General features: G+C 39.7%; 1 protein-coding gene across 1 annotated transcript in view; it reads right to left on the bottom strand.

Annotated features, from left to right (window-relative positions):
• Positions 1-23,431, bottom strand: part of LOC133568169 (probable D-lactate dehydrogenase, mitochondrial) — a 38,721-nt gene that overhangs the window by 4,090 nt on the left and 11,200 nt on the right. Inside the window, exons 5-10 of the mRNA XM_061919909.1 lie at positions 21,174-21,333; positions 20,860-21,059; positions 20,620-20,748; positions 13,661-13,788; positions 6,007-6,097; positions 3,328-3,439 (exon numbers count right to left, since the gene is read on the bottom strand). Coding sequence (XP_061775893.1) covers positions 3,328-3,439; positions 6,007-6,097; positions 13,661-13,788; positions 20,620-20,748; positions 20,860-21,059; positions 21,174-21,333 — 820 coding nt within the window. The remainder of the gene's footprint in view (positions 1-3,327; positions 3,440-6,006; positions 6,098-13,660; positions 13,789-20,619; positions 20,749-20,859; positions 21,060-21,173; positions 21,334-23,431) is intronic.

The following is a 23,431-nucleotide window of genomic DNA, read 5'->3' as shown; positions in this document are numbered from 1 at the left end:
ACTCACTTCATTGTTGCCTCTTTTTGCACGGCTCTTTAAAATCTAAACAATGGAATTGATTAACTGGCCTCTCAACAAAATTGACGGGATCTCGGGTTTCGGTGGAACCTGCTCGTCCTAGGACAGACGGTTGTAGCGAGACACACAGACTCTTGGGAGAAGAGGAGTGCCTTTGGCCTGGCGACCCTTTTAAGTCGAGGACGTTGAAGATATCTATCTATTCGGAATCATGACAGCGGAACTCATGCTGATCGGAGTAAGTGTAGCTCTGGCTTGCCGACAAATTGAAAGATGCTGGCAGCCGTTTAGTCCGGAGCTGCCACAAATGATTGGAGGATGTGGGACAGAACTGTGGATCTTGGGATTTGGATCACATCAAAACCATCTGCCATGCGGGATGAGTTTGAAGACCAGAAATAGACAATTGAGAAAGAAAGGAAACATGTGTTTTCCCTCGCTAAACACAAACATTGTAATTTGGATTTGTTTCTGTGGCTCCCCTGAAGGACAGGACAACAATACACAACAAACCCCTTTCCTGTCTCTCATGGACACACACACCTGTTGTGGACTTTGGACTGACTGGCGGTTGCGAGAGCACAAAGGTTGCAGTACAGAAAACAATGCAGACTTACACACACACACACACATACCCCACCAGCCGTCCCAGGCCTTTGACCCCACATAATAGTGTGAAAGTCCAGTCCATAGTGGATTTAACATAATAGTGAGAGTCCAGTCCATAGTGGATTTAACATAATAGTGAGAGTCCAGTCCATAGTGGATCTCACATAATAGTGTGAGTCCAGACCATAGTGGATCTCACATAATAGTGTGAGAGTCTAGTCCATAGTGGATCTCACATAATAGTGTGAGAGTACAGTCTATAGTGGATCTAACATAAAAGCGAGAGTACAGTCCATAGTGGATCTAGCATAATAAAGTGAGAGTCTAGTCCATAGTGGATCTAACATAATAGTGTGAGAGTCCAGTCCATAGTGGATCTAACATGATAGTGTGAAAGTCCAGTCCATAGTGGATTTAACATAATAGTGTGAGAGTACAGTCCATAGTGGATCTCACTTAATAGTGTTAGAGTCCAGTCCATGGTGGATGCAACATAATAGTGTGAGAGTACAGTCCATAGTGGATCTAGCATAAAAACGAGAGTACAGTCCATAGTGAATCTAACATAATTGTGTGAGAGTCCAGTCCATAGTGGATCTAACATAATAGTGTGAGAGTCCAGTCCATAGTGGATCTCACATAATAGTGTGAGTCCAGACCATAGTGGATCTCACATAATAGTGTGAGAGTCTAGTCCATAGTGGATCTCACATAATAGTGTGAGAGTACAGTCTATAGTGGATCTAACATAAAAGCGAGAGTACAGTCCATAGTGGATCTAGCATAATAAAGTGAGAGTCTAGTCCATAGTGGATCTAACATAATAGTGTGAGAGTCCAGTCCATAGTGGATCTAACATGATAGTGTGAAAGTCCAGTCCATAGTGGATTTAACATAATAGTGTGAGAGTACAGTCCATAGTGGATCTCACTTAATAGTGTTAGAGTCCAGTCCATGGTGGATGCAACATAATAGTGTGAGAGTACAGTCCATAGTGGATCTAGCATAAAAACGAGAGTACAGTCCATAGTGAATCTAACATAATTGTGTGAGAGTCCAGTCCATAGTGGATCTAACATAATAGTGTGAGAGTCCAGTCCATAGTGGATCTAACATAATAGTGTGACAGTCCAGTCCATAGTGGATCTAACATAATAGTGTGAGAGTACAGTCCATAGTGGATCTCACATAATAGTGTGAGAGTCCAGTCCATGGTGGATGCAACATAATAGTGTGAGAATCCAGTCCATAGTGGATCTCACATAATAGTGTGAGAGTCCAGTCCATACTGGATCTAACATAATAGTATGAGAGTACAGTCCATACTAGATCTAACATAATAGTGTGAGAGTCCAGTCCATGGTGGATGTAACATAATAGTGTGAGTCCAGTACATAGTGGATGCAACAAAATAGCGTGACAGTACAGTCGATAGTGGATCTAACATAATAGTGTGAGAGTCCAGTCCATAGTGGATCTCACATAATAGTGTGAGAGTACAGTCCATACTAGATCTAACATAATAGTGTGAGAGTCCAGTCCAAGGTGGATCTAACATAATAGTGTGAGAGTCCAGTCCATAGTGGATTTAACAAAATTGTAATAATAATAATAATAATAATGGATTAGATTTATATCGCGCTTTTCTATTATTAGATACTCAAAACTCTCACAGAGAAGTGGGAACCCATCATTCATTCACACCTGGTGGTGGTAAGTTACATATGTAGCCACAGCTGGCCTGGGGTAGACTGACGGAAGCGTGGCTGCAAGTTTGCGCCTACGGCCCCTCCGACCACCGCCAATCATTCATTCATCCTTCATTCACCAGTGTGAGCGGCACCGAGGGCAAGGGTGAAGTGCCCTGCCCAAGGACACAACAGGAGCGATTTTGAATGTCAATAGGTGGGAAGCGAACCTGCAACCCTCAGGTTTCTTAGCACGGCCGCTCTACCCACTATGCCATGCCGCCCCAATTGTGTGAGAGTACAGACCATAGTGGATCTAACATAATATTGTGAGAGTCCAGTCCATAATGGATCTAACATTATAGTGTGAGAGTACAGTCCATAAGGGATCTAACATAATAGTGTGAAAGTCCAGGGGTGTATATTGTAGCATCCTGGAAGAGTTAGTGCTGCAAGTGCTTCTGTGTATTTGTTCTGTTGTGTTCATGTTGTGTTACGGTGCAAATGTTCTCCCAAAATGTGTTTGTCATTCTTGTTTGGTGTGGGTTCACAGTGTAGCGCACATTTGTAACAGTGTTAAAGTTGCTTATACGGCCACCCTCAGTGTGACCTGCATGGCGGTTGATCAAGTATGCCTTGCATTCACTTTTGTGTGTCAAAAGTCGTAGATACTATGTGACCGGGCCGCACGTAAAAGCAGTGTCTTTAAGGTTTATTGGCGGTCTGTACTTCCCCCTACGTCCGTGTACACAGCTGCGTTTTAAGAAGTCATAAATTTTACTGTTTGAAACTGATACCGATAATTATGAAACCAATACCGATAATTTCCGATATTACATTTTAAAGCATTTATCGGATGAAAATATCAGCAGTCCGATATTATCAGACATCTCTCATTTATGTAGCAGGTAGTAATGCCAGAATTTGTTTGGTAGCCTTCCTTACTAGTGTGGAAAAAGGCAAGATCTCCGTATGGAGGAAAAATTTGAATAAATGCAAGCGATGAAGTTACCTTGCCAGTCTCTCGCTGAACAAATGGACTTGGTGGAGTTCTTCTGGGTCATCAGGATCAAGTACCATCAGACAGTGAAAGTTACCATCACCCACATGGCCAGCAATTGGACCTGCACAGCAGTACATTTACATTTTCAGAACTTCTTCATGTAAATTACACACAAAGAATACATCTCAAAAAGTATTTTTTGGTTTTGTGGTTAAAATTGAATGAGAGGACGACTGGAAAGTAAGTTTTTTTTTTATATTTCTGGATTATCAGATTTTTTTCTGGATTATTTTACTGTATTGATATGTAATATAGACCCAGTTAAGAATTTTTTTTTAATACACGCCTGACTTAGACACAAACTGCGCTGCCTTGGCCGACCGCAGGACTGCCAAGTTTCAGAAAACTGGTGCTTATGTTCCAGTTTTGCACAAATTTTCAGTCATTTAATATGTGCAATGGGAATTAATTCAACCGTTTCTATCTACAAATGCATTGTTTTTAAAAGTTGCAAGTGAGGCATGCTTATTTAGTGAAACAAAAAGAAATGTAAAACTGCGTTAACATACATGAATTAAAGATGAATACACTTTTAATTGAATCCTAGCTCCTGAATTTGTCAGTTTAATCAAATCGTGCGGTGCCCACATATTTACTACTATAGTATTAATACATGCTCTACATTTTCTGTTTTATTACAATAATCACACAACTCTGTGTTATATGCTGCCAAAAATGTACGCCAAAGTGAGGAAAATGATAGCCGCACTATTAAGTCAAGTCACCAGAACCATACGTGTGTGTGTGTGTGTGTGTGACAGTCCATTACATTGTTGACTGGGAATTAAAAAGTGCCTGCCTGCAAATGCGTTTTTTTATCTGAGTTTGATACATTTTGTATTATTTGCACAGCTATGTTATTTGTTTTACAAACCCTGTTTCCATATGAGTTGGGAAATTGCGTTAAATGTAAATATAAACGGAATACAATGATTTGCAAATCCTTTTCAACCCATATTCAATTGAATGCACTACAAAAACAAGATAATTGATGTTCAAACTCATAAACTTCTTTTTTTTTTTTTTGCAAATAATAATTAACTTAGAATTTCACGGCTGGAACACGTGCCAAAGTAGTTGGGAAAGGGCATGTTCACCACTGTGTTACATCACCTTTTCTTTTAACAACACTCAAACATTTGGGAACTGAGGAAACTAATTGTTGAAGCTTTGAAAGTGGAATTCTTTCCCATTCTTGTTTTATGTAGAGCTTCAGTCGTTCAACAGTCGAATGTCAATTGTCGTATTTTAAGCTTCAAAATGTGCCACACATTTTCGATGGGAGACAGGTCTGGACTGCAGGCGGGCCAGGAAAGTACCCGCAGTCTTTTTTTACGAAGCCACGCTGTTGTAACACGTGCTGAATGTGGCTTGTCATTGTCTAGCTGAAATAAGCAGGGGCGTCCATTAAAAAGACAGCGCTTAGACGGCAGCATATGTTGTTCCAAAACCTGTATGTACCTTTCAGCATTAAGGGTGCCTTTACAGATGTGTAAGTTACCCATGCCTTGGGCACTAATGCACCCCCATACCATCACAGATGCTGGCCTTTGAACTTTGCGTTGATAACAGTCCGGATGGTTCGCTTCCCCTTTGGTCCGGATAACACGATGTCGAATATTTCCAAAAACTATTTGAAATGTGGATTCGTCAGACCACAGAACACTTTTCCACTTTAAATCAGTCCATCTTTGATGATCTCGGGCCCATAGAAGCCGGCGGCGTTCCTGGATGTTGTTGATAAATGGCTTTCGCTTTGCATAGTAGAGCTTTAACTTGCACTTACAGATGAAGCGACAAACTATATTTAGTGACAGTGGTTTTCTGAAGTGTTCCTGAGCCCATGTGGTGATATCTTTAGAGATTGATGTCGGTTTTTGATGCAGTTCCGTCTGAGGGATCGAAGGTCACGCTCATTCAATGTTTTTTTCCGGCCATGTGAAATGATTTCTCCAGATTCTCTGAACCTTTTGATGATATTATGGACGGTAGATGTTGAAATACCTAAATTTCTTGCAATTGCACTTTGAGAAACGTTGTTCTTAAACTGTTTGACTATTTGCTCACACAGTTGTGGACAAAGGGGTGTACCTCGCCCCATTCTTTCTTGTGAAAGACTGAGCATTTTTTGGGAAGCTGTTTTTATACCCAATCATGGCACCCACCTGTTCCCAATTAGCCTGCACACCTGTGGGGTGTTCCAAATAAATGCTTGATGAGCATCACTCAACTTTATCAGTATTTATTGCCACCTTTCCCAACTTCTTTGTCATGTGTTGCTGGCATCAAATTCTAAAGTTAATGATTATTTGCAAAATATATATATATATATATATTTATCAGTTTGAACATCAAATATGTTGTCTTTGTAACATATTCAACTGAATATGGGTTGAAAATGATTTGCAAATCATTGTATTCCGTATATATTTACATCTAACACAATTTCCCAACTCATATGGAAACGGGGTTTGTACAGTACTTCTCCGTTTTATGAATATTTCGTATTAATCATTAATGGGAGTGCATATCGCAACTAAATGCCGTAACACGAGGACAACCTGTAATAATGTTACAGTGAAACGGTACATTCCTGGTGCATGTAGCACCTTAGCATCTGCAGCTCACCTGTAAGTTTGTTCTCAAGCAGGTCGGCCTTTGTTTCTACTATGATTTGAGGCAGTCGAGAAATGGGAACACACACATCTGTAGAGTAAGCCTACACACACACACACACACACACACACGCACACACACACACACACACACACATGAGGAATCAGATGTAATGTTCAATGTTCAAGGCTGTGATGGAGATCCCTCTTTTGTTTTTCACAATAAAGATCATTCACTAGTGTCTGCTATTTATTATTTTTTTTACACACGTTGCAAAAGACACATTTTTTATAGGTTTTATTTACTTTTCTAACCAGTTGGCATGTGTAACTTTCACATGTAACACATTTTGTGGTACCTGGGACTCAATTCATTTAAAGGGGAACATTATCACCAGACCTATGTAAGCGTCAATATAAAGCTTGATGTTGCAGAAAAAAGACCATATATTTTTTTAACCGATTTCCGAATTCTAAATGGGTGAATTTTGGCGAATTAAACGCCTTTCTGTTTATCGCTCTTTTTGCGATGACGTCAGAACGTGACGTCTCCGAGGTAATACAGCCGCCATTTTCATTTTCAATACATTGCAAACATTGGGTCTCAGCTCTGTTATTTTCCGTTTTTTTGACTATTTTTTGGAACTTTGGAGACATCATGCCTCATTGGTGTGTTGTCGGAGGGTGTAACAACACTCACAGGCAGGGATTCAAGTTGCACCACTGGCCCGAAGATGCCAAAGTGTCTGCCGCCAGACCCCTATTGAATGTGCCAGAGTGTCTCCATATTTTACCGGCGATGCTAAGGCAGACATGGCACAGAGATGTATGGATAACCTGAAGATGCATTTGCAACTATAAAGTCAACGAATTCACAAAGATGAGTTTTGTTGATGTTGACTGCCAGCTAATCGATGCCATCATGCTACGCTAATCGATGCTAACATGCTATTTACCGGCGGTGCTAAAGCAGACATGGTACAGAGATGTATGGATAACCTGTAGATGCATTTGCACCTATATTACGTTTCCTTCCACCCACATTTAATGCGAAAAAAACACTTACCAATCGACGGATTTAAGTTGCTCCAGTGTCACAAGATGCGAAAGTCCTGATCGTTTGGTCCGCACATTTTACCCGCGATGCTAACAATGCTATGAATAGCGTCAATAGCTATTCGCTCAATAGCTTCAGTTTCTTCTTCAATACTTTCATACTCCAACCATCCGGTTCAATACATGCGTAATCTGTTGAATCGCTTAAGTCGCTGAAATCCGAGTTTGAATCCGAGCTAATGTCACTATATCTTGCTGTGGTATTCCCATTGTTTGTTTACATTGGCAGCACTGTATGACGTCACAGGGAAATGGATAGTGGTTTCGAAGATAGCGAAAATGAGGCACTTTAAAGCTTTATTTAAGGATATTCCGATGTTTTGTGTGTGTTTGTGTGAATAAATACTAGTTAAAAATATTTTTATTATTTAGAACTTAACAGTGAACTTATAATAATAATAACCGTGCTGTCTAGTTGTTGGATTTTGTTTTCTCACATTACTGAGTATCATTTGCAAGTATGCATTCATTTCAGTTTGTCTTAGGTGTGTTGCCGTCGCCAGAAAGTAATGTGAAGTGAAGTGAATTATATTTATATAGCGCTTTTCTCTAGTGACTCAAAGCGCTTTACATAGTGAAACCCAATATCTAGGTTACATTTAAACCAGTGTGGGTGGCACTGGGAGCAGGTGGGTAAAGTGTCTTGCCCAAGAACACAACGGCAGTGACTAGGATGGCGGAAGCGGGAATCGAACCTGCAACCCTCAAGTTGCTGGCATGGCCACTCTACCAACCGAGCTATACCGTTTTTTTTGCCATTAAGTTGAATGAGTCTTTTCTTTTGTCCAGTCCTACAAAGTGTTTATACTATAAGTGTTGTACAAACCCTGTTTCCATATGAGTTGGGAAATTGTGTTAGATGTAAATATAAACGGAATACAATGATTTGCAAATCATTTTCAACCCATATTCAGTTGAATATGCTACAAAGACAAGATATTTGATGTTCAAACTTATTAACTTGATTTTTTTTAGCAAATAATAATTAACTTAGAATTTTGTGGCTGCAACACGTGCCAAAGTAGTTGGGAAAGGGCATGTTCACCACTGTGTTACATCACCTTTTCTTTTAACAACACTCAATAAACGTTTGGGAACCGAGGAAACTAATTGTTGAACCTTTGAAAGTGGAATTCTTTCCCATTCTCGTTTTATGTAGAGCTTCAGTCGTTCAACAGTCCGTTGTCGTATTTTACGCTTCATAATGCGCCACAAATTTTCAATGGGAGACAGGTCTGGACTGCAGGCAGGCCAGGAAAGTACCTGCACTCTTTTTATACGAAGCCACGCTGTAGTAACACGTGCTGAATGTGGCTTAGCATTGTTTTGCTGAAATAAGCAGGGGTGGCCATGAAAAAGTTGTTCCAAAACCTGCATGTACCTTTCAGCAAAAAAAAATGTTTATCAGTTTGAACATCAAATATGTTGTCTTTGTAGCATATTCAACTGAATATGGGTTGAAAATGTTTTGCAAATCATTGTATTCCGTTTATATTTACATCTAACGCAATTTCCCAACTCATTTGGAAACGGGGTTTGTAGTTTTCACTAACACACTTACTGTTGATGTCTTAAAATCATCGTAAAATCGCTAATCAGTAGCATGTACAATCGCGATCAAAAGTTTACATACACTTGTAAAGGACATAATGTCATGGCTGTCTTGAGTTTCCAATAATTTCTACAACTCTCATTTTTTTGTGATAGAATGATTGGAACACGTACTTGTTGGTCACAAAAAACATCCATGAAGTTTGGTTCTTTTTTTAATTTATTATGGGTCTACTGAAAATGTGAGCAAATCTGCTGGGTCAAAAGTATACATACAGTAATGTTAATATTTGCTTACATGTCCCTTGGCAAGTTTCACTGCAATAAGGCGCTTTTGGTAGCCGTCCAAAAGCTTCGGGCAAGCTTCTGGTTAAATTTTTGACCACTCCTCTAGACATAATTGGTGCAGTTCAGCGAAATTTGTTGGCTTTCTGACATGAACTTGTTTCTTCAGCATTGTCCACACGTTTAAGTCAGGACTTTGGGATGGCCATTCTAAAACCTTAATTCTAACCATTCCTTTACCACTTTTGATGTGTGTTTGTAGTCATTGTCCTGTTGGAACACCTAACTGCGCCCAAGACCCAACCTCCGGGCTGAAGATTTTAGGTTGTCCTGAAGAATTTGGAGGTAATGCTACTTTTTGTAGCAACGCTTTTGCCCCACACTTGACAAATTACGGTTGTCTGTTCGACATATTCCCACTTGAAGCCAAACCACGCCCCTGCTGTTTTTCCGGGGAATTAATTCTTCCTTCATTTGTTACCAGGTTCGCACCTTCTTTCTCTCGTATTACCACTCGCACGGCTCTGCTAGCATCACAGCTTGACGTATGACGTGACAGTATGTGACGTGAGTAAGAAGGTGCGCTTGCTCTTTGTGAGAAGGAGACACAAGAAAGAGCGAGAAGAGCATGTAATGCAGACCTGGGCAAATTAAGGCCCGGGGGCCACATGCGGCCCGTTAAAGCTTTTCAATCTGGCCCGCCGGACATTCCCAAATAATTATTTGTATTTATTTAAAGGGGAACATTATCACCAAACCTATGCAAGCGTCAATATATACTTTGATGTTGCAGAAAAAAGACCATGTATTTTTTTAACCGATTTCCGAACTCTACATGGATGAATTTTGGCAAATTAAACGCCTTTCTGTTTATCGGTCTTTTAGCGATGACGTCAGAACGTGACGTCACCGAGGTAACACACCCGCCATATTCATTTTCACATTACAAACACCGGGTCTCAGCTCTGTTATTTTCCGTTTTTTTTACTTTTTTTTGGAACCTTGGAGACATCATGCCTCGTCGGTGTGTTGTCGGAGGGTGTAACAACACTAACAGGGAGGGATTCAAGTTGCACCACTGGCAAGAAATCTGCCGCCAGACCCCCATTAAATGTACCAAATTGTCTTGACATTTGACCGGCGATGCTAAAACAGACATGGCACAGAGATGTATGGATAACCTGCAGATTAAGTCAACGAAATGACAAAAGTGAGTTTTGTTGATGTTGTTGACTTGCGTGCTAATCAGACATATTTGGTCACGGCATGACTGCCAGCTAATCGATGCTAACATGCTATTTACACTAGCTGTATGTACATTTGAAACTAGATACCCACATTTAATGCGAAACAAACACTTACCAATCGACGTATTTAAGTTGCTCCAGTGTCACAAGATGCGAAAGTCCTGATCGTTTGGTCCGCACATTTTACCGGCGATGCTAATAAGGCAGCTATGCTATGGACCACCTCATTAGGTACACCCACGCTATGGCCGGATAGCGTCAATAGCTATTCGCTCAATAGCTTCAATTTCTTCTTCAATTTCGTTTTTGCAATCTGCCTCCATACTACGACCATCTGTTTCAATACATGCGTAATCTGTTGAATCGCTTAAGCCGCTGAAATCAGAGTCTGAATCCGAGCTAATGTCGCTATATCTTGCTGAGGTAACCGCCATGTTGTTTGTATTGGCAGCCCTGTATGACGTCACAGGGAAATGGATAGTAGTTTCGAAGATAGCGAAAATAAGGCACTTTAAAGCTTTATTTAGGGATATTCCGGGACCGTTAAAATTTTGAAAAAAACTTCAAAAAATACAACAAGCCACTGGGAACTGATTTTTATTGTTTTTAACCCTTTTGAAATTGTGATAATGTTCCCCTTTAAGATGGAAAGTGTAGCTGCCATTGTGATGTGCAGTGATGTTTTCTAATGACCGTAAGTCTTCAACTATACTAAGTATTTCAATGGTTGGAATCTTTTTTTTTTCACGATATTTTAGCGACTAGTGTTGTCCTGATACCAATATTATTTTGATACTTTTCTGAATAAAGGGGACCAGAAAAAATTGCATTATTGGCTTTATTTTAACAAAAAATCTTAGGGTGTGGCGGAACGGTACTTTTCAGAGGCGGTATGATACCGAATATGATTCATTAGTATCGCGGTACTATACTAATACCTGTATACCGTACAACTCTACCGGTTACTATGGTAATCTACAAACCCTGTTACCATATGAGTTGGGAAATTGTGTTAGATGTAAATATAAACGGAATACAATGATTTGCAAATCCTTTTCAACCCATATTCAATTGAATGCACTACAAAGACAACATATTTGATGTTCAAACTGATAAAAAAAAAAAAATTTGCAAATAATCATCAACCTTAAAATTTGATGCCAGCAACACGTGACAAAGAAGTTGGGAAAGGTGGCAATAAATACTGATAAAGTTGAGGAATACACATGAAACACTTATTTGGAACATCCCACAGGTGTGCAGGCTAATTGGGAACAGGTGGGTGCCATGATTGGGTATAAAAGCAGCTTCCATCAACTGCTAAGTAATTCACAAACAAGGATGGGGCGAGGGTCACCAATTTGTAAGCAAATTGTCAAACAGTTTTAAAACAACATTTCTCAATGAGCTATTGCAAGTAATTTAAGGATTTTACCATCTACTGTCCGTAAAATCATCAAAAGGTTCAGAGAATCTGGAGAAATCACTGCACGTAAGCGATGATATTACGGAACTTTGATCCCTCAAAAACCGACATCAATCTCTAAAGGATATCACCACACGGGCTCAGGAACACTTCATACAACCACTGTTAGTAACTACAGTTGGTTGCTACATGTGTAAGTGCAAGTTAAAACTCTGGAATGCAAAGCAAAACCCAATTATTAAAAAAACCAAGGAACGCCGCTGGCTTTAATGGGCCCGAGCTCATCTAAGATGGACTGATGCAAAGTGGAAAAGTGTTCTGTGGTGTGACGAGTCCACATTTCAAATTATATTTGGAAACAAAGGACGTGGTGTCCTCCGGAACAAAGAGGAAAATAACCATCCAGATTGTTATAGGCGCAAAGTTCAAAAGCCAGCATCTGTGATGGTATGGGGGTGTATTAGTGCCCAAGGCATGGGTAACTTACACATCTGTGAAGGCACCATTAATGCTGAAAGGTACATACAGGTTTTGGAGCAACATATGTTGTCATCCAAGCAACGTTATCATGGACGCCCCTGCTTATTTCAGCAAGACAATGCCAAGCCACGTGTTACAACAGTGTGGCTTTGTAGTAAAAGAGTGCAGGTACTTTCCTGGCCCGCCTGCAGTCCAGACCTGTCTCCCATAGAAAATGTGTGGCGCATTATGAAGCGTAAAATACGACAGCGGAAACCCCAGACTGTTGAACGACTGAAGCTCTACATCAAGCAAGAATGGCAAAGAATTCCACTTTCAAAGCTTCAACAATTAGTTTCCTCAGTTCCCAAACGTTTATTGAGTGTTCCATTTTCCATCCATCCATTTTCTACCGCTTATTCCCTTTTGGGGTCGCGGGGGGCGCTGGCGCCTATCTCAGCTACAATCGGGCGGAAGGCAGGGTACACCCTGGACAAGTCGCCACCTCATCGCAGGGCCAACACAGATAGACAGACAACATTTACACTCACATTCACACACTAGGGCCAATTTAGTGTTGCCAATCAACCTATCCCCAGGTGCATGTCTTTGGAAGTGGGAGGAAGCCGGAGTACCCGGAGGGAACCCACGCATTCACGGGGAGAACATGCAAACTCCACACAGAAAGATCCCGAGCCTGGATTTGAACCCAAGACTGCAGGAACTTCGTATTGTGAGGCAGACGCACTAACCCCTCTGCCACCGTGAAGCCCCTTATTGAGTGTTGTTAAAAGAAAAGGTGATGTAACACAGTGGTGAACATGCCCTTTCCCAGCCATGAAATTCTAAGTCAATTATTATTTGCAAAAAAATAAAATAAAGTTTATGAGTTTAAACATCAAATATCTTGTCTTTGTAGTGCATTCAATTGAATATGGGTTGAAAATGATTTGTAAATCATTGTATTCCGTCTATAATTACATCTAACACAATTTCCCAACTCATATGGAAACGGGGTTTGTATTCATTTATTTATTTTTGTTTTTATTCAGTCATTGGTAGAGCTAAGGATAATATCTGAATATTGTTTTTAATATTGTTGTGCAGCACTTTGGAAACATTCATGTTGTTTAAATGTGCTAGACAAATAAAGTGGAATGGATTGGATTGAAATCAATCGAAAAATGTGGAAAAAGCGTTACAGAAGTGAGGCAGAACAAGAACAAATTGAAGAATTTGGAGCAAAAAAAACTTGGCGCCAAGTGGTTGACTTAAGTACATCAATATATTGAACCCGTGTTACAATAACACGTGTATTAGGAGTCTAAGTACCACAAAATAAATATCAGAATGAACTGTCATGATCCCGGTGCGTATTAAACAGTACACTTATATAACTTGTTATTGCTTGACGCACTAGGAGTGTGAATAGCATCTCTCATAACATCTTGGCCTTGAGGGAGACAGTATTCGGGGAATATACGTCAGCCAGTGTTTTGGAACTTTTGTGAATAAACAAAGGAGGCATTCCGATTCTCACAATCAGTGTGTCTTGGCTTGTTTTTTTTTTTGTACCTTCTTACCTTACAACCAGGCCTCAGAGCCTGAGCAGCATACCAGGCGTCATGGCGAGCTTTCCACAAGCGATTCCGTTTTTCTGCATCCCTGGCCCACTCAAAATCGGAGCCTTCGTTGGCTTGAGTAATTTCCTCTGTGAAAAGATTATTGCAATAGTGATGACACATGTTTGTGTGTGTTGTATTTCTACCCTTCGTGAGACATCAACAAGGAAAAGTACCTTCCATAAGAGGAGCAGTTAACAAGTTAGAACCAAAATGATGGTCCCAATACGGAAAAGCATTGCATCGAGTAGAGCAGGGGTGTCAAACTCAAATACAGAGTGGGCCAAAATTTTAAACTGAACAAAGCCGTGGGCCAAGGTTAAACAATTTAACCTTTTAATAGGACCCAAACAAGTTTTGCATTGAATATTGAACAAGCGAGACTTATATAACTTTATAGTGACATGCAAAATCGAGTTTCAAATAATACTAATAATTTAAAAATAGCAATGGCATATCAAATCAAATTTAAACAGAAATTGAATACCTCTTTTCTATTTGCAGCCTTCTCGGCTAAGTATCAAAATAAACTTTTCCCACAGGCTAATAATACATTTGTATATTGTAGCGTCCAGGAAGAGGTAATGCTGCAAGGGGTTATGTGTATTTGTTCTGTTGTGTTTATGTTGTGTTACAGTGCGGATGTTCTCCCGAAATTTGCTTGTCATTCTCGTTTAGTGTTGGTTCACAGTGTGGCGCATATTTGTAACAGTCTTAAAGTTGTTTATATGGCCACCCTCATTGTGACCTGTATAGCTGTTGACCAAGCCTCCATTGCATTAGAGTGTGTATGTCAGGGGCGCTCACACTTTTTTCTGCAGGCGAGCTACTTTTCAATTGACCAAGTCGAGGAGATCTACCTCATTCCTATTTATAATTTATATTTATTTATTTATGAAAGAGACATTTTTGTAAACAAGTTAATGGTGTTTAATGATAATACAAGCATGTTTAACACACATAGATTTCTTTCTTTCATGAAGACGAGAATATAAGTTGGTGTATTTGATTCTGATGACTTGCATTGATTGGAATTAGACAGTGGTGCTGATAACCTCCGCATTTTCAAATGGAGGAGAAAAAAAAGTCCTCCTTTCTGTCCAATACCATATGAAAGTGGTTGGATTTGGCATCTCATTTGTCCAATTTGCATACTCGTTTTTAAACACTTTGTTATGAGAGTAGCATATGTGTGTGGCCCTTTAATGTCTGGCAGCAGGTGAGTGACGTCAGTGAGTGTGCGGGTGGGCAAGCAAGTGAGAAAGCGGTCGCGGAGGGCGGGGGAGAAATACATTGGCATCAAACTCCGTAGCTTGCTAGCTTGTGCACGCTAGCTTTCTGAGACTCTTATTTTGTTAGCACAGGCAGGATGAAGCAGGTCTTTTATGGTGAAGACAGGAACTGTGCTGTCGGTCTTTAGAGTTTTGACAGTAGGTACGGAGTCTCCATCCATCCATCCATTTCTACCGCTTATTCCCTCTCTAGAAATAAAATGTGTTTCTCTGCGTCCGCCCTGTTAGTGATTTTTTTCTTAAATATGAGCTCGCAGCAGCCAGCGTCATCTCACAAGATCTTCTGGTGCCGAGAATGTCAAACAACTGACGAAAGTGAAGTCTTGGTATGATTGATGATTGCTCATTTTTATGTCTATTTTTGAACGCCTGGCTTGAGATCGACTGACACACCCTCCGAGATCGACCAGTCGATCGCGATCGACGTAATGGGCACCCCTGGTGTATGTGTAAAAGCCACATATATCATGTGACTAGGCCGGCACGCTGTTTCTACGTAGGAAAAGCGGACGTGACGAAAGGTTTTAGAGGACGCTTGAGGCAGTGCCTAAAGGCACGCCCCCAATATTGTTGTCCAGGTGGGAATCGGGAGAAATTTGGGAGAATGATTGCCCCCTGTGATTTTCGTGAGGGGCACTGAATTTTGGGTGTCTCCTTGGAAAATCGGGGGGGGGGGGGGGGGGGGGGGGGGGTGTTACAGCGACGGCGGGCCAGCTCTAATGTTAATTTGATATTGCCTCAAGGGCCAAATGAAAATACACGGCGGGCCAAATTTGGCCCGCGGGCCAGAGTTGGACACCCATGGAGTAGAGGACTGTCTCATTTGCATTTGCACCCCAGGTGGTGAAATCAATCAAAATTAAGGTGGTCCCAAAAAGGAGGGATTTTTCAAATTGACTGTGTCGCTTTTAAAAGTGTAAAAAATTTAAGTGCTCCCCCTCTGGCCAACATATGTAATAACTAGAGATGTCCGGTAATGGCTTTTTTGCTGATATCCGATATTGTCCAACTCCTAATTACCGATATCAACCGATACTGATACATACAGTCGTGGAATTAACACATTATTATGCCTAATTTTGTTGTGATGCCCCCTGGATGCAATAAACCAGTGGTTCTCAACCTTTTTTCAGTGATGTACCCCCTGTGAACAATATATGTTTTAAGAATGCCCTGCGATGAGGTGGCGACTTAAAAATTGAAGTGCTCCCCCTCTGGCCAACATATGTAATAACTACAGATGTCCGGTAATGGCTTTTTTGCTGATATCCGATATTGTCCAACTCTTAATATTTTGAGAAAAAAGTTCATATTTTATAGGAAAAGATGATGTCACTTTACAGGATTAAAGTAAAATATAATGTGATTTTTTTTTTTTAAATAAATATTTAATATTGTGAGAAAAAATGTATTTTAACGATACTTGTGTAGGAATATTAAACATATATATTTTAAGAATGCCCTGCGATGAGGTGGCGACTTAAAAATTTAAGTGCTCCCCCTCTGGCCAACATATGTAATAACTAGAGATGTCCGGCAATGGCTTTTTTTGCTGATATCCGATATTGTCCAACTCTTAATATTTTCAGAAAAAAGTTCATATTTTATAGGAAAAGATGATGCCACTTTACAGGATTAAAGTAAAATATAATGTGATTTTATTTTTAAATAAATATTTAATATTGTGAGAATTTTTTTTTTAACAATAATTGTGTAGGAATATTAAACATATATATTTTAAGAATGCCCTGCGATGAGGTGGCGACTTAAAAATGTAAGTGCTCCCCCTCTGGCCAACATATGTAATAACTAGAGATGTCCGGTAATGGCTTTTTTGCTGATATCCGATATTGTCCAACTCTTAATATTTTGAGAAAAAAGTTCATATTTTATAGGAAAAGATGATGCCACTTTACAGGATTAAAGTAAAATATAATGTGATTTTTTTTTTTTTTAATAAATATTTAATATTGTGAGAAAAAAGTTATTTAACAATAATTGTGTAGGAATATTAAACATATATATTTTAAGAATGCCCTGCGATGAGGTGGTGACTTAAAAATTTAAGTGCTCCCCCTCTGGCCAACATATGTAATAACTAGAGATGTCCGGTAATGGCTTTTTTGCTGATATCCGATATTGTCCAACTCTTAATATTTTGAGAAAAAAGTTCATATTTTATAGGAAAAGATGATGCCACTTTACAGGATTAAAGTAAAATATAATGTGATTTTTTTTTTTTAATAAATATTTAATATTGTGATAAAAAAATTATTTAACGATAATTGTGTAGGAATATTAAACATATATATTTTAAGAATGCCCTGCGATGAGGTGGCGACTTAAAAATTTAAGTGCTCCCCCTCTGGCCAACATATGTAATAACTAGAGCTGTCCGGTAATGGCTTTTTTGCTGATATCCGATATTATCAACCGATACCGATACAAACAGTCGTGGAATTAACACATTATTATGCCTAATTTTGTTGTGATGCCCCCTGGATGCAATAAACCAGTGGTTCTCAAGCTTTTTTCAGTGTCAACATTTTTTTAATTCAAGTACCCCCTAATCAGAGCAAAGCATTTTCGGTTGAAAAAAAGAGACAAAGAAGTAAAATACAGCACTATGTCATCAGTTTCTGATTTATTAAATTGTATAACAGTGCAAAATATTGCTCATTTGTAGGGGTCTTTCTTGAACTATTTCTAAAAAAAGATATGAAAATAACTAAAAACCTGTTGAAAAACAAACAAGTGATTCAATTATAAATAAAGATTTCTACACATAGAAGTAATCATCAACTCAAAATGCCCTCTTTGGGATTGTATTGGAAATCCATCTGGATTCATCAACTTCATTCTAAACAATTCTTCACAAAAAAAGAAAAATTTAACATTAATATTTATTGAACATGTCCACAAAAATTCTAGCTGTCAACACTGAATATTGCATTGTTGCATTTCTTTTCACAGTTTATGAACTTACATTCATATTTTGTTGAAGTATTATACAAAATATATCTATAAATAATTTTTGAATTGTTGCTATTTTTAAAATATAAAAAAAAAAAAATCTCACGTACTCCTTGGCATACCTTCAAGTACCCCCAGGGGTACGCGTACCCCCATTTGAAAACCACTGCATTAAACAATGTAACAATGTGACAAGGTTTTCCAAAATAAATCAACTCAAGTTATGGAAAAAAAATGCCAACATGGCACTGCCATATTTATTATTGAAGTCACAAAGTGCATTGTTTTTTTTGAACATGCCTCAAAACAGCAGCTTGGAATTTGGGACATGCTCTCCCTGAGAGAGCATGAGGAGGTAGACGTGGGTTAGCGGGGGGTGTATATTGTAGCGTCCCGGAAGAGTTAGTGCTGCAAGGGGTTCTGGGTATTTGTTCTGTTGTGTTCATGTTGCGTTACGGTGTGGATGATCTCCCGAAATGTGTTTGTCATTCTTGTTTGGTGTGGGTTCACAGTGTGGCGCATATTTTCGACAGTGTTAAAGTTGTTTATACGGCCACCCTCAATGTGACCTATATGGCTGTTGCATAAAGCCATAGATGTTAAGTGACTGGGCCAGCACGCAAAGGCAGTGCCTTTAAGCTTTATTGGCGGTCTGTACTTCTCCCTATGTCCGTGTACACAGCAGCGTTTTAAAAAGTCATCAATTTTACTTTTTGAAATCGATACCGATAATCTTGAAACAGATACCGATGATTTCCGATATTACATTTTAAAGCATTTATCGGCCGATAATATCGGCAGTCCGATATTATCAGGGATCCCTAATGACAACACCTCTAAATATATCTTGTGGCGTACCGCAGGGATCAAAACTGGAACCAACATTGTTCAAACTCTGTACAAACAACATTTGTAAAGTTAAAAAGGATTTAAAGTTGGTACTGTTTGCAGAAGATACAACTGCATTCTGCTCAGGAGAGAACACAGACAGTAATAAAAATAACAAATTAAATGAAAGAGATGATTTGTCATAAAGCAGGCTAAACAGATGTATGCGTTTAGTAGTATATTCCGTTTTTATTGGCCAATTTTGTGATTTCCTTCAGAATTCCATAAATTTAGAAATAATAGGGCACTAATGATGATCTTTCTGCAATTTCACATACGGAAACTTTGTTAGGACTTTAACTTCCTCTATTTAGACCAGTTTGATGTCCTTTCAAGTCTCCCGATTTTTCCGGGAGACTCACGAATTTCAGTGCCCCTCCCAAAACTCTCCCGGGGCAAATTGTGGAAGTAAGGAAACCGGCCTATAATCTGTCAACTGGTGATTGTCTTCAGTCTTACAAGTTGGTACAACTATTCCTCAGCTCAGCTAAGAAACTATACTTGTAAATGTATGATCACTTGTCTATGAATTGGGGACTCACCGGTAGTGTTGACTTGTTCTTCGAGACTCTGTTCAGAACCATGAAACTCCAATTGTGAATTTGTTCAATCTGTTCCATATTTTTTTCTGTGATTTTTGGAAAATTGTGGAAGTAAGGAAACCGGTCCATAGTCGGTCAACTTTTGATTGTCTTCAGTCTTACAAATTGGTACAACTTTTCCTAAGCTCAGCTAAGAACCGATACTCGTAAATGTATGAATACTTGTCTATGAATTTGGGACTCACCAGTAGTGTTGACTTGTTCTTTGAGACTTTGTTCAGAACCATGATACTCCAATTGTGAATTTGCTCAATCTGTTCAATATTTTTTTCTGTGATTTTTGGAAAATTGTGGAAGTAAAGAAACTGGTCCATAGTCGGTCAACTGTTGATTGTCTTCAATCTTACAAATTGGTACAACTTTTCCTAAGCTCAGCTAAGAAACGATACTCGTAGATGTATGATCACTTATCTATGAATTGGGGACTCACCGACAGTGTTGACTTGTTCTTTGAGACTCTGTTCAGAACCATGAAACTCCAATTGTGAATTTGCTCAATCTGTTCAATATTTTTTTCTGTGATTTTTGGAAAATTGTGGAAGTAAGGAAACAGGCCTATAATCTGTCAACTGGTGATTGTCTTCAGTCTTACAAATTGGTACAACTTTTCCTAAGGTCAGCTAAGAAACGATACTCGTAAATGTATGAATACTTCTTTATGAATTGGGGACTTACCAGTAGTATTGACTTGTTCTTCGAGACTCTGTTCAGAACCATGAAACTCCAATTGTGAATTTGTTCAATCTGTTCCATATTTTTTTCTGTGATTTTTGGAAAATTGTGGAAGTAAGGAAACCGGTCCACAGTCGGTCAACTTTTGACTGTCTCCAGTCTTACAAATTGGTACAACTTTTCCTAAGCTCAGCTAAGAACCGATAATCGTAAATGTATGAATACTTGTCTATGAATTTGGGACTCACCAGTAGTGTTGACTTGTTCTTTGAGACTCTGTTCAGAACCATGAAAGTCCAATTGTGAATTTGCTCAATCTGTTCAATATTTTTTTCTGTGATTTTTGGAAAATTGTAGAAGTAAGGAAACCGGTCTATAGTCTGTCAACTTTTGATTGTCTTCAGTCTTACAAATTGGTACAACTTTTCCTAAGCTCAGCTAAGAAACGATACTCGTAGATGTATGATCACTTGTCTATGAATTGGGGACTCACCGGTAGTGGTGACTTGTTCTTCGAGACTCTGTTCAGAACCATGAAACTCCAGGAAGAGAGTTGGTGTGACAGGGTATGACAGAGAGCTAAACTTGTTGCAGGCGTCGATCATCACGTCATCTAGAAACTCTAACAGACACAGATCACAAATCATTATTTAACATACATTTATTTATTTAACCACTGAACAAGCATCTTTTTGAGGGTTTCTTTTAATCAGCAAAAGCAACTAGTGCTCACCGATGCGAGCGATAGCAACTCCAGCTTGTAGAATCTGCACCGTGCTATCCACAGCGGCCTGCACCGTAGGAAAAGAGCACACGGCAGATACCATAGAGTCCGGAATACCATAGAGGCGCAGGGTCGTCTTAGTGATGATTCCCAGGGTGCCCTCTGATCCCACAAACAGGTTTGTCAAGTTGTAGCCCGCTGAAGTCTTCCTATGTTTTTTTGTTTTTTCATAAAGTAATGAACACTCTGATTATGTAATGTTTGCTGTTGGACACAACTCTTAACATCACATTAACAGAACTTCAGTAGACAATAAATCTTACTTGGGACGTCGGCCCTTGCCGGCCGTGTGTATCGTAGTCCCGTCAGCAAGTACAACCTCCAAGTTCATAACGTTTTCTCTCATGGTTCCATATCGCACTGCATTGGTGCCGGATGCGCTAGAGGCTGCCATACCACACAGCGAAGCATCAGCTCCAGGATCTAAGAGGAAATTGGGACTTTTTACAATCGAATGGAAAGCATTAGCAAAGTCATCTCTAGTTTAAACCACTTTGAAAATGTATCCTTATATAACGCACATTAAGGCATCGAGCTACACTTTTTGCATCATTCCGTGGTTTGTGTTTTTCATTGTACGTCCAAACATTGAACGGTCGTTTGACCATGTATCATTCCGTGGAATGGAGTTTCCTAACACCAGGGTTTCCCGCAGCGCTTTGTTGCTAAGGCGGCCGTTTTAACAACAAAGAGCCGCCGCCTAAGCTAAAGTCTTAACAAGCTGCTCCGCTTCGTTCTGCCTCTGTCTCTGTCAGTATTCACTGCAGCACCCAGCATTGTCCCACCCACAGAACCATCTTATTGGTTACAAAGCAGAACTGTAACAGCCAATCAGCAGTGCGTATTCAGAGCGGTAACAGCCAATCAGCAGTGCGTACTCAGAGCACATGGAGTCAGTGCTCCAGTGTTGTGATGAGCAGGTAAGCGTCAGGCAGCGGACTCTCCCCAAATTATAATAAACACCTCCCAGTCAACTACTAGTAACATCACTATGAGCCCGTTGACGTTCTAGAAACATAAACGGCAGCTCAGCTCGGTCACAGTCCTTGAGGTGAAAGCTAATTAGCTTTTAGCATAACGTTTGCTCATGTTGGTGTGTGTGTGTTTTACGGACACCAAAGCCCTGTCGGTCACTTTACCTTTTTCTGTGTTGATTGGACTGTGTTGAAGCAGCAGAAAAACTACATTATGTTAAATGAAGAAAAGCTGTCTCTGATAGTTGATATAATAATGTAAGTGCATCATAAAGCCTACATGAACCCCATGGTGTTCAGGAATGACTAGTCTCTCCTATTGCTATTGTACTATTGTTTCAGCTATAGTTACATTATTCATTAGTAATGTGGCAGCCTAGTTTTGAATGACAGGGTCCCTGCTATGGCATGTTGATAAAAATATAACATTTACATAAAAAAATCAACTACAGGCTTCCCAAATGCTGTAATAAATTAAGCATGGTGAGTTGAACATATGTCAGCATGCGGAATAATAATGACATACTTAGTATCTCAGGTAACTAGGACTGTTTTGTTTTTACTTTACGGGAATAAAAAAGAGATATATATCGTATATCGCCATTCAGCAAATAGAGCAGAAAACACAACCAAAAATTTTAGGCTTCTACACGCGACGAAGTCGGCCTACTTTACCGCAGTCTGTAGTCTATTGCCCCCCAGGCTGTGGTGGCAGCGACGAGGTGGAGACGTGATGGCGAGGGGTCCAGTTACACTGATCCTTACAACCACCCACCCCCTTCCCCGGTCTGTCCGCCGGAGAGAAACCACCTTAACTAACACATTTTCTGGGAGAAACACTGAACACAGTATCCACGCTTATACTTTTTGGAGAGTTATACCATCAAAGTAGAAGTGTTCACTGACACACATTTGTCAACAATATTTGAAAGAATTGGACCTTTTGTGTACGTAGAAAACTTTTTAGATTGTTTATATTTCCGCTGAGTGTAGTAATGAAGTGAATTATCTTTATATAGCGCTTTTCTCTAGTGACTCAAAGCGCTTTTACACAGTGAAACCCAATATCTAAGTAACATTTAAACCGGTGTGGGTGGCACTGGGAGCAGGTGAGTAAAGTGTCTTGCCCAAGGACACAACGGCAGTGACTAGATGGCGAAAGTGGGGATCGAAACCTGGAACCCTCAAGTTCCGGGGTCTCAAACTCAATTTACCTGGGGGCCTCTGGATGCAGAGTCTGGGTGAAGCTGGGCCGTGATAAAAGATTAAAAAATAATAATAATTTGCATACTCCTCAGCATGTCTGGTTGTATAAATGACGTTTCAAATTGTATTCCTTGTGGACCTCAACTTTCTCTGTGCAAATTAGACACGTCGGGGTACCGATGTGCTCAACAAAGGAATATTGCATCTCCCACATTTCCTGGAATTGTCTTTGCTCATCACTAACCTTTCTTTTCACTGCAGGCTTCGAAAAAGACATGTTTTGGGGTTGTGGAAGATATTTGTATTTAGCCCACGCATGGACAATAATGTTATTTCCGCAA

The sequence above is a fragment of the Nerophis ophidion genome, linkage group LG14 (genome assembly GCF_033978795.1).
Source record: "Nerophis ophidion isolate RoL-2023_Sa linkage group LG14, RoL_Noph_v1.0, whole genome shotgun sequence".
Taxonomy (NCBI): Eukaryota; Metazoa; Chordata; class Actinopteri; order Syngnathiformes; family Syngnathidae; genus Nerophis; species Nerophis ophidion.
This window is presented reverse-complemented; position numbering and strand designations above follow the sequence as displayed.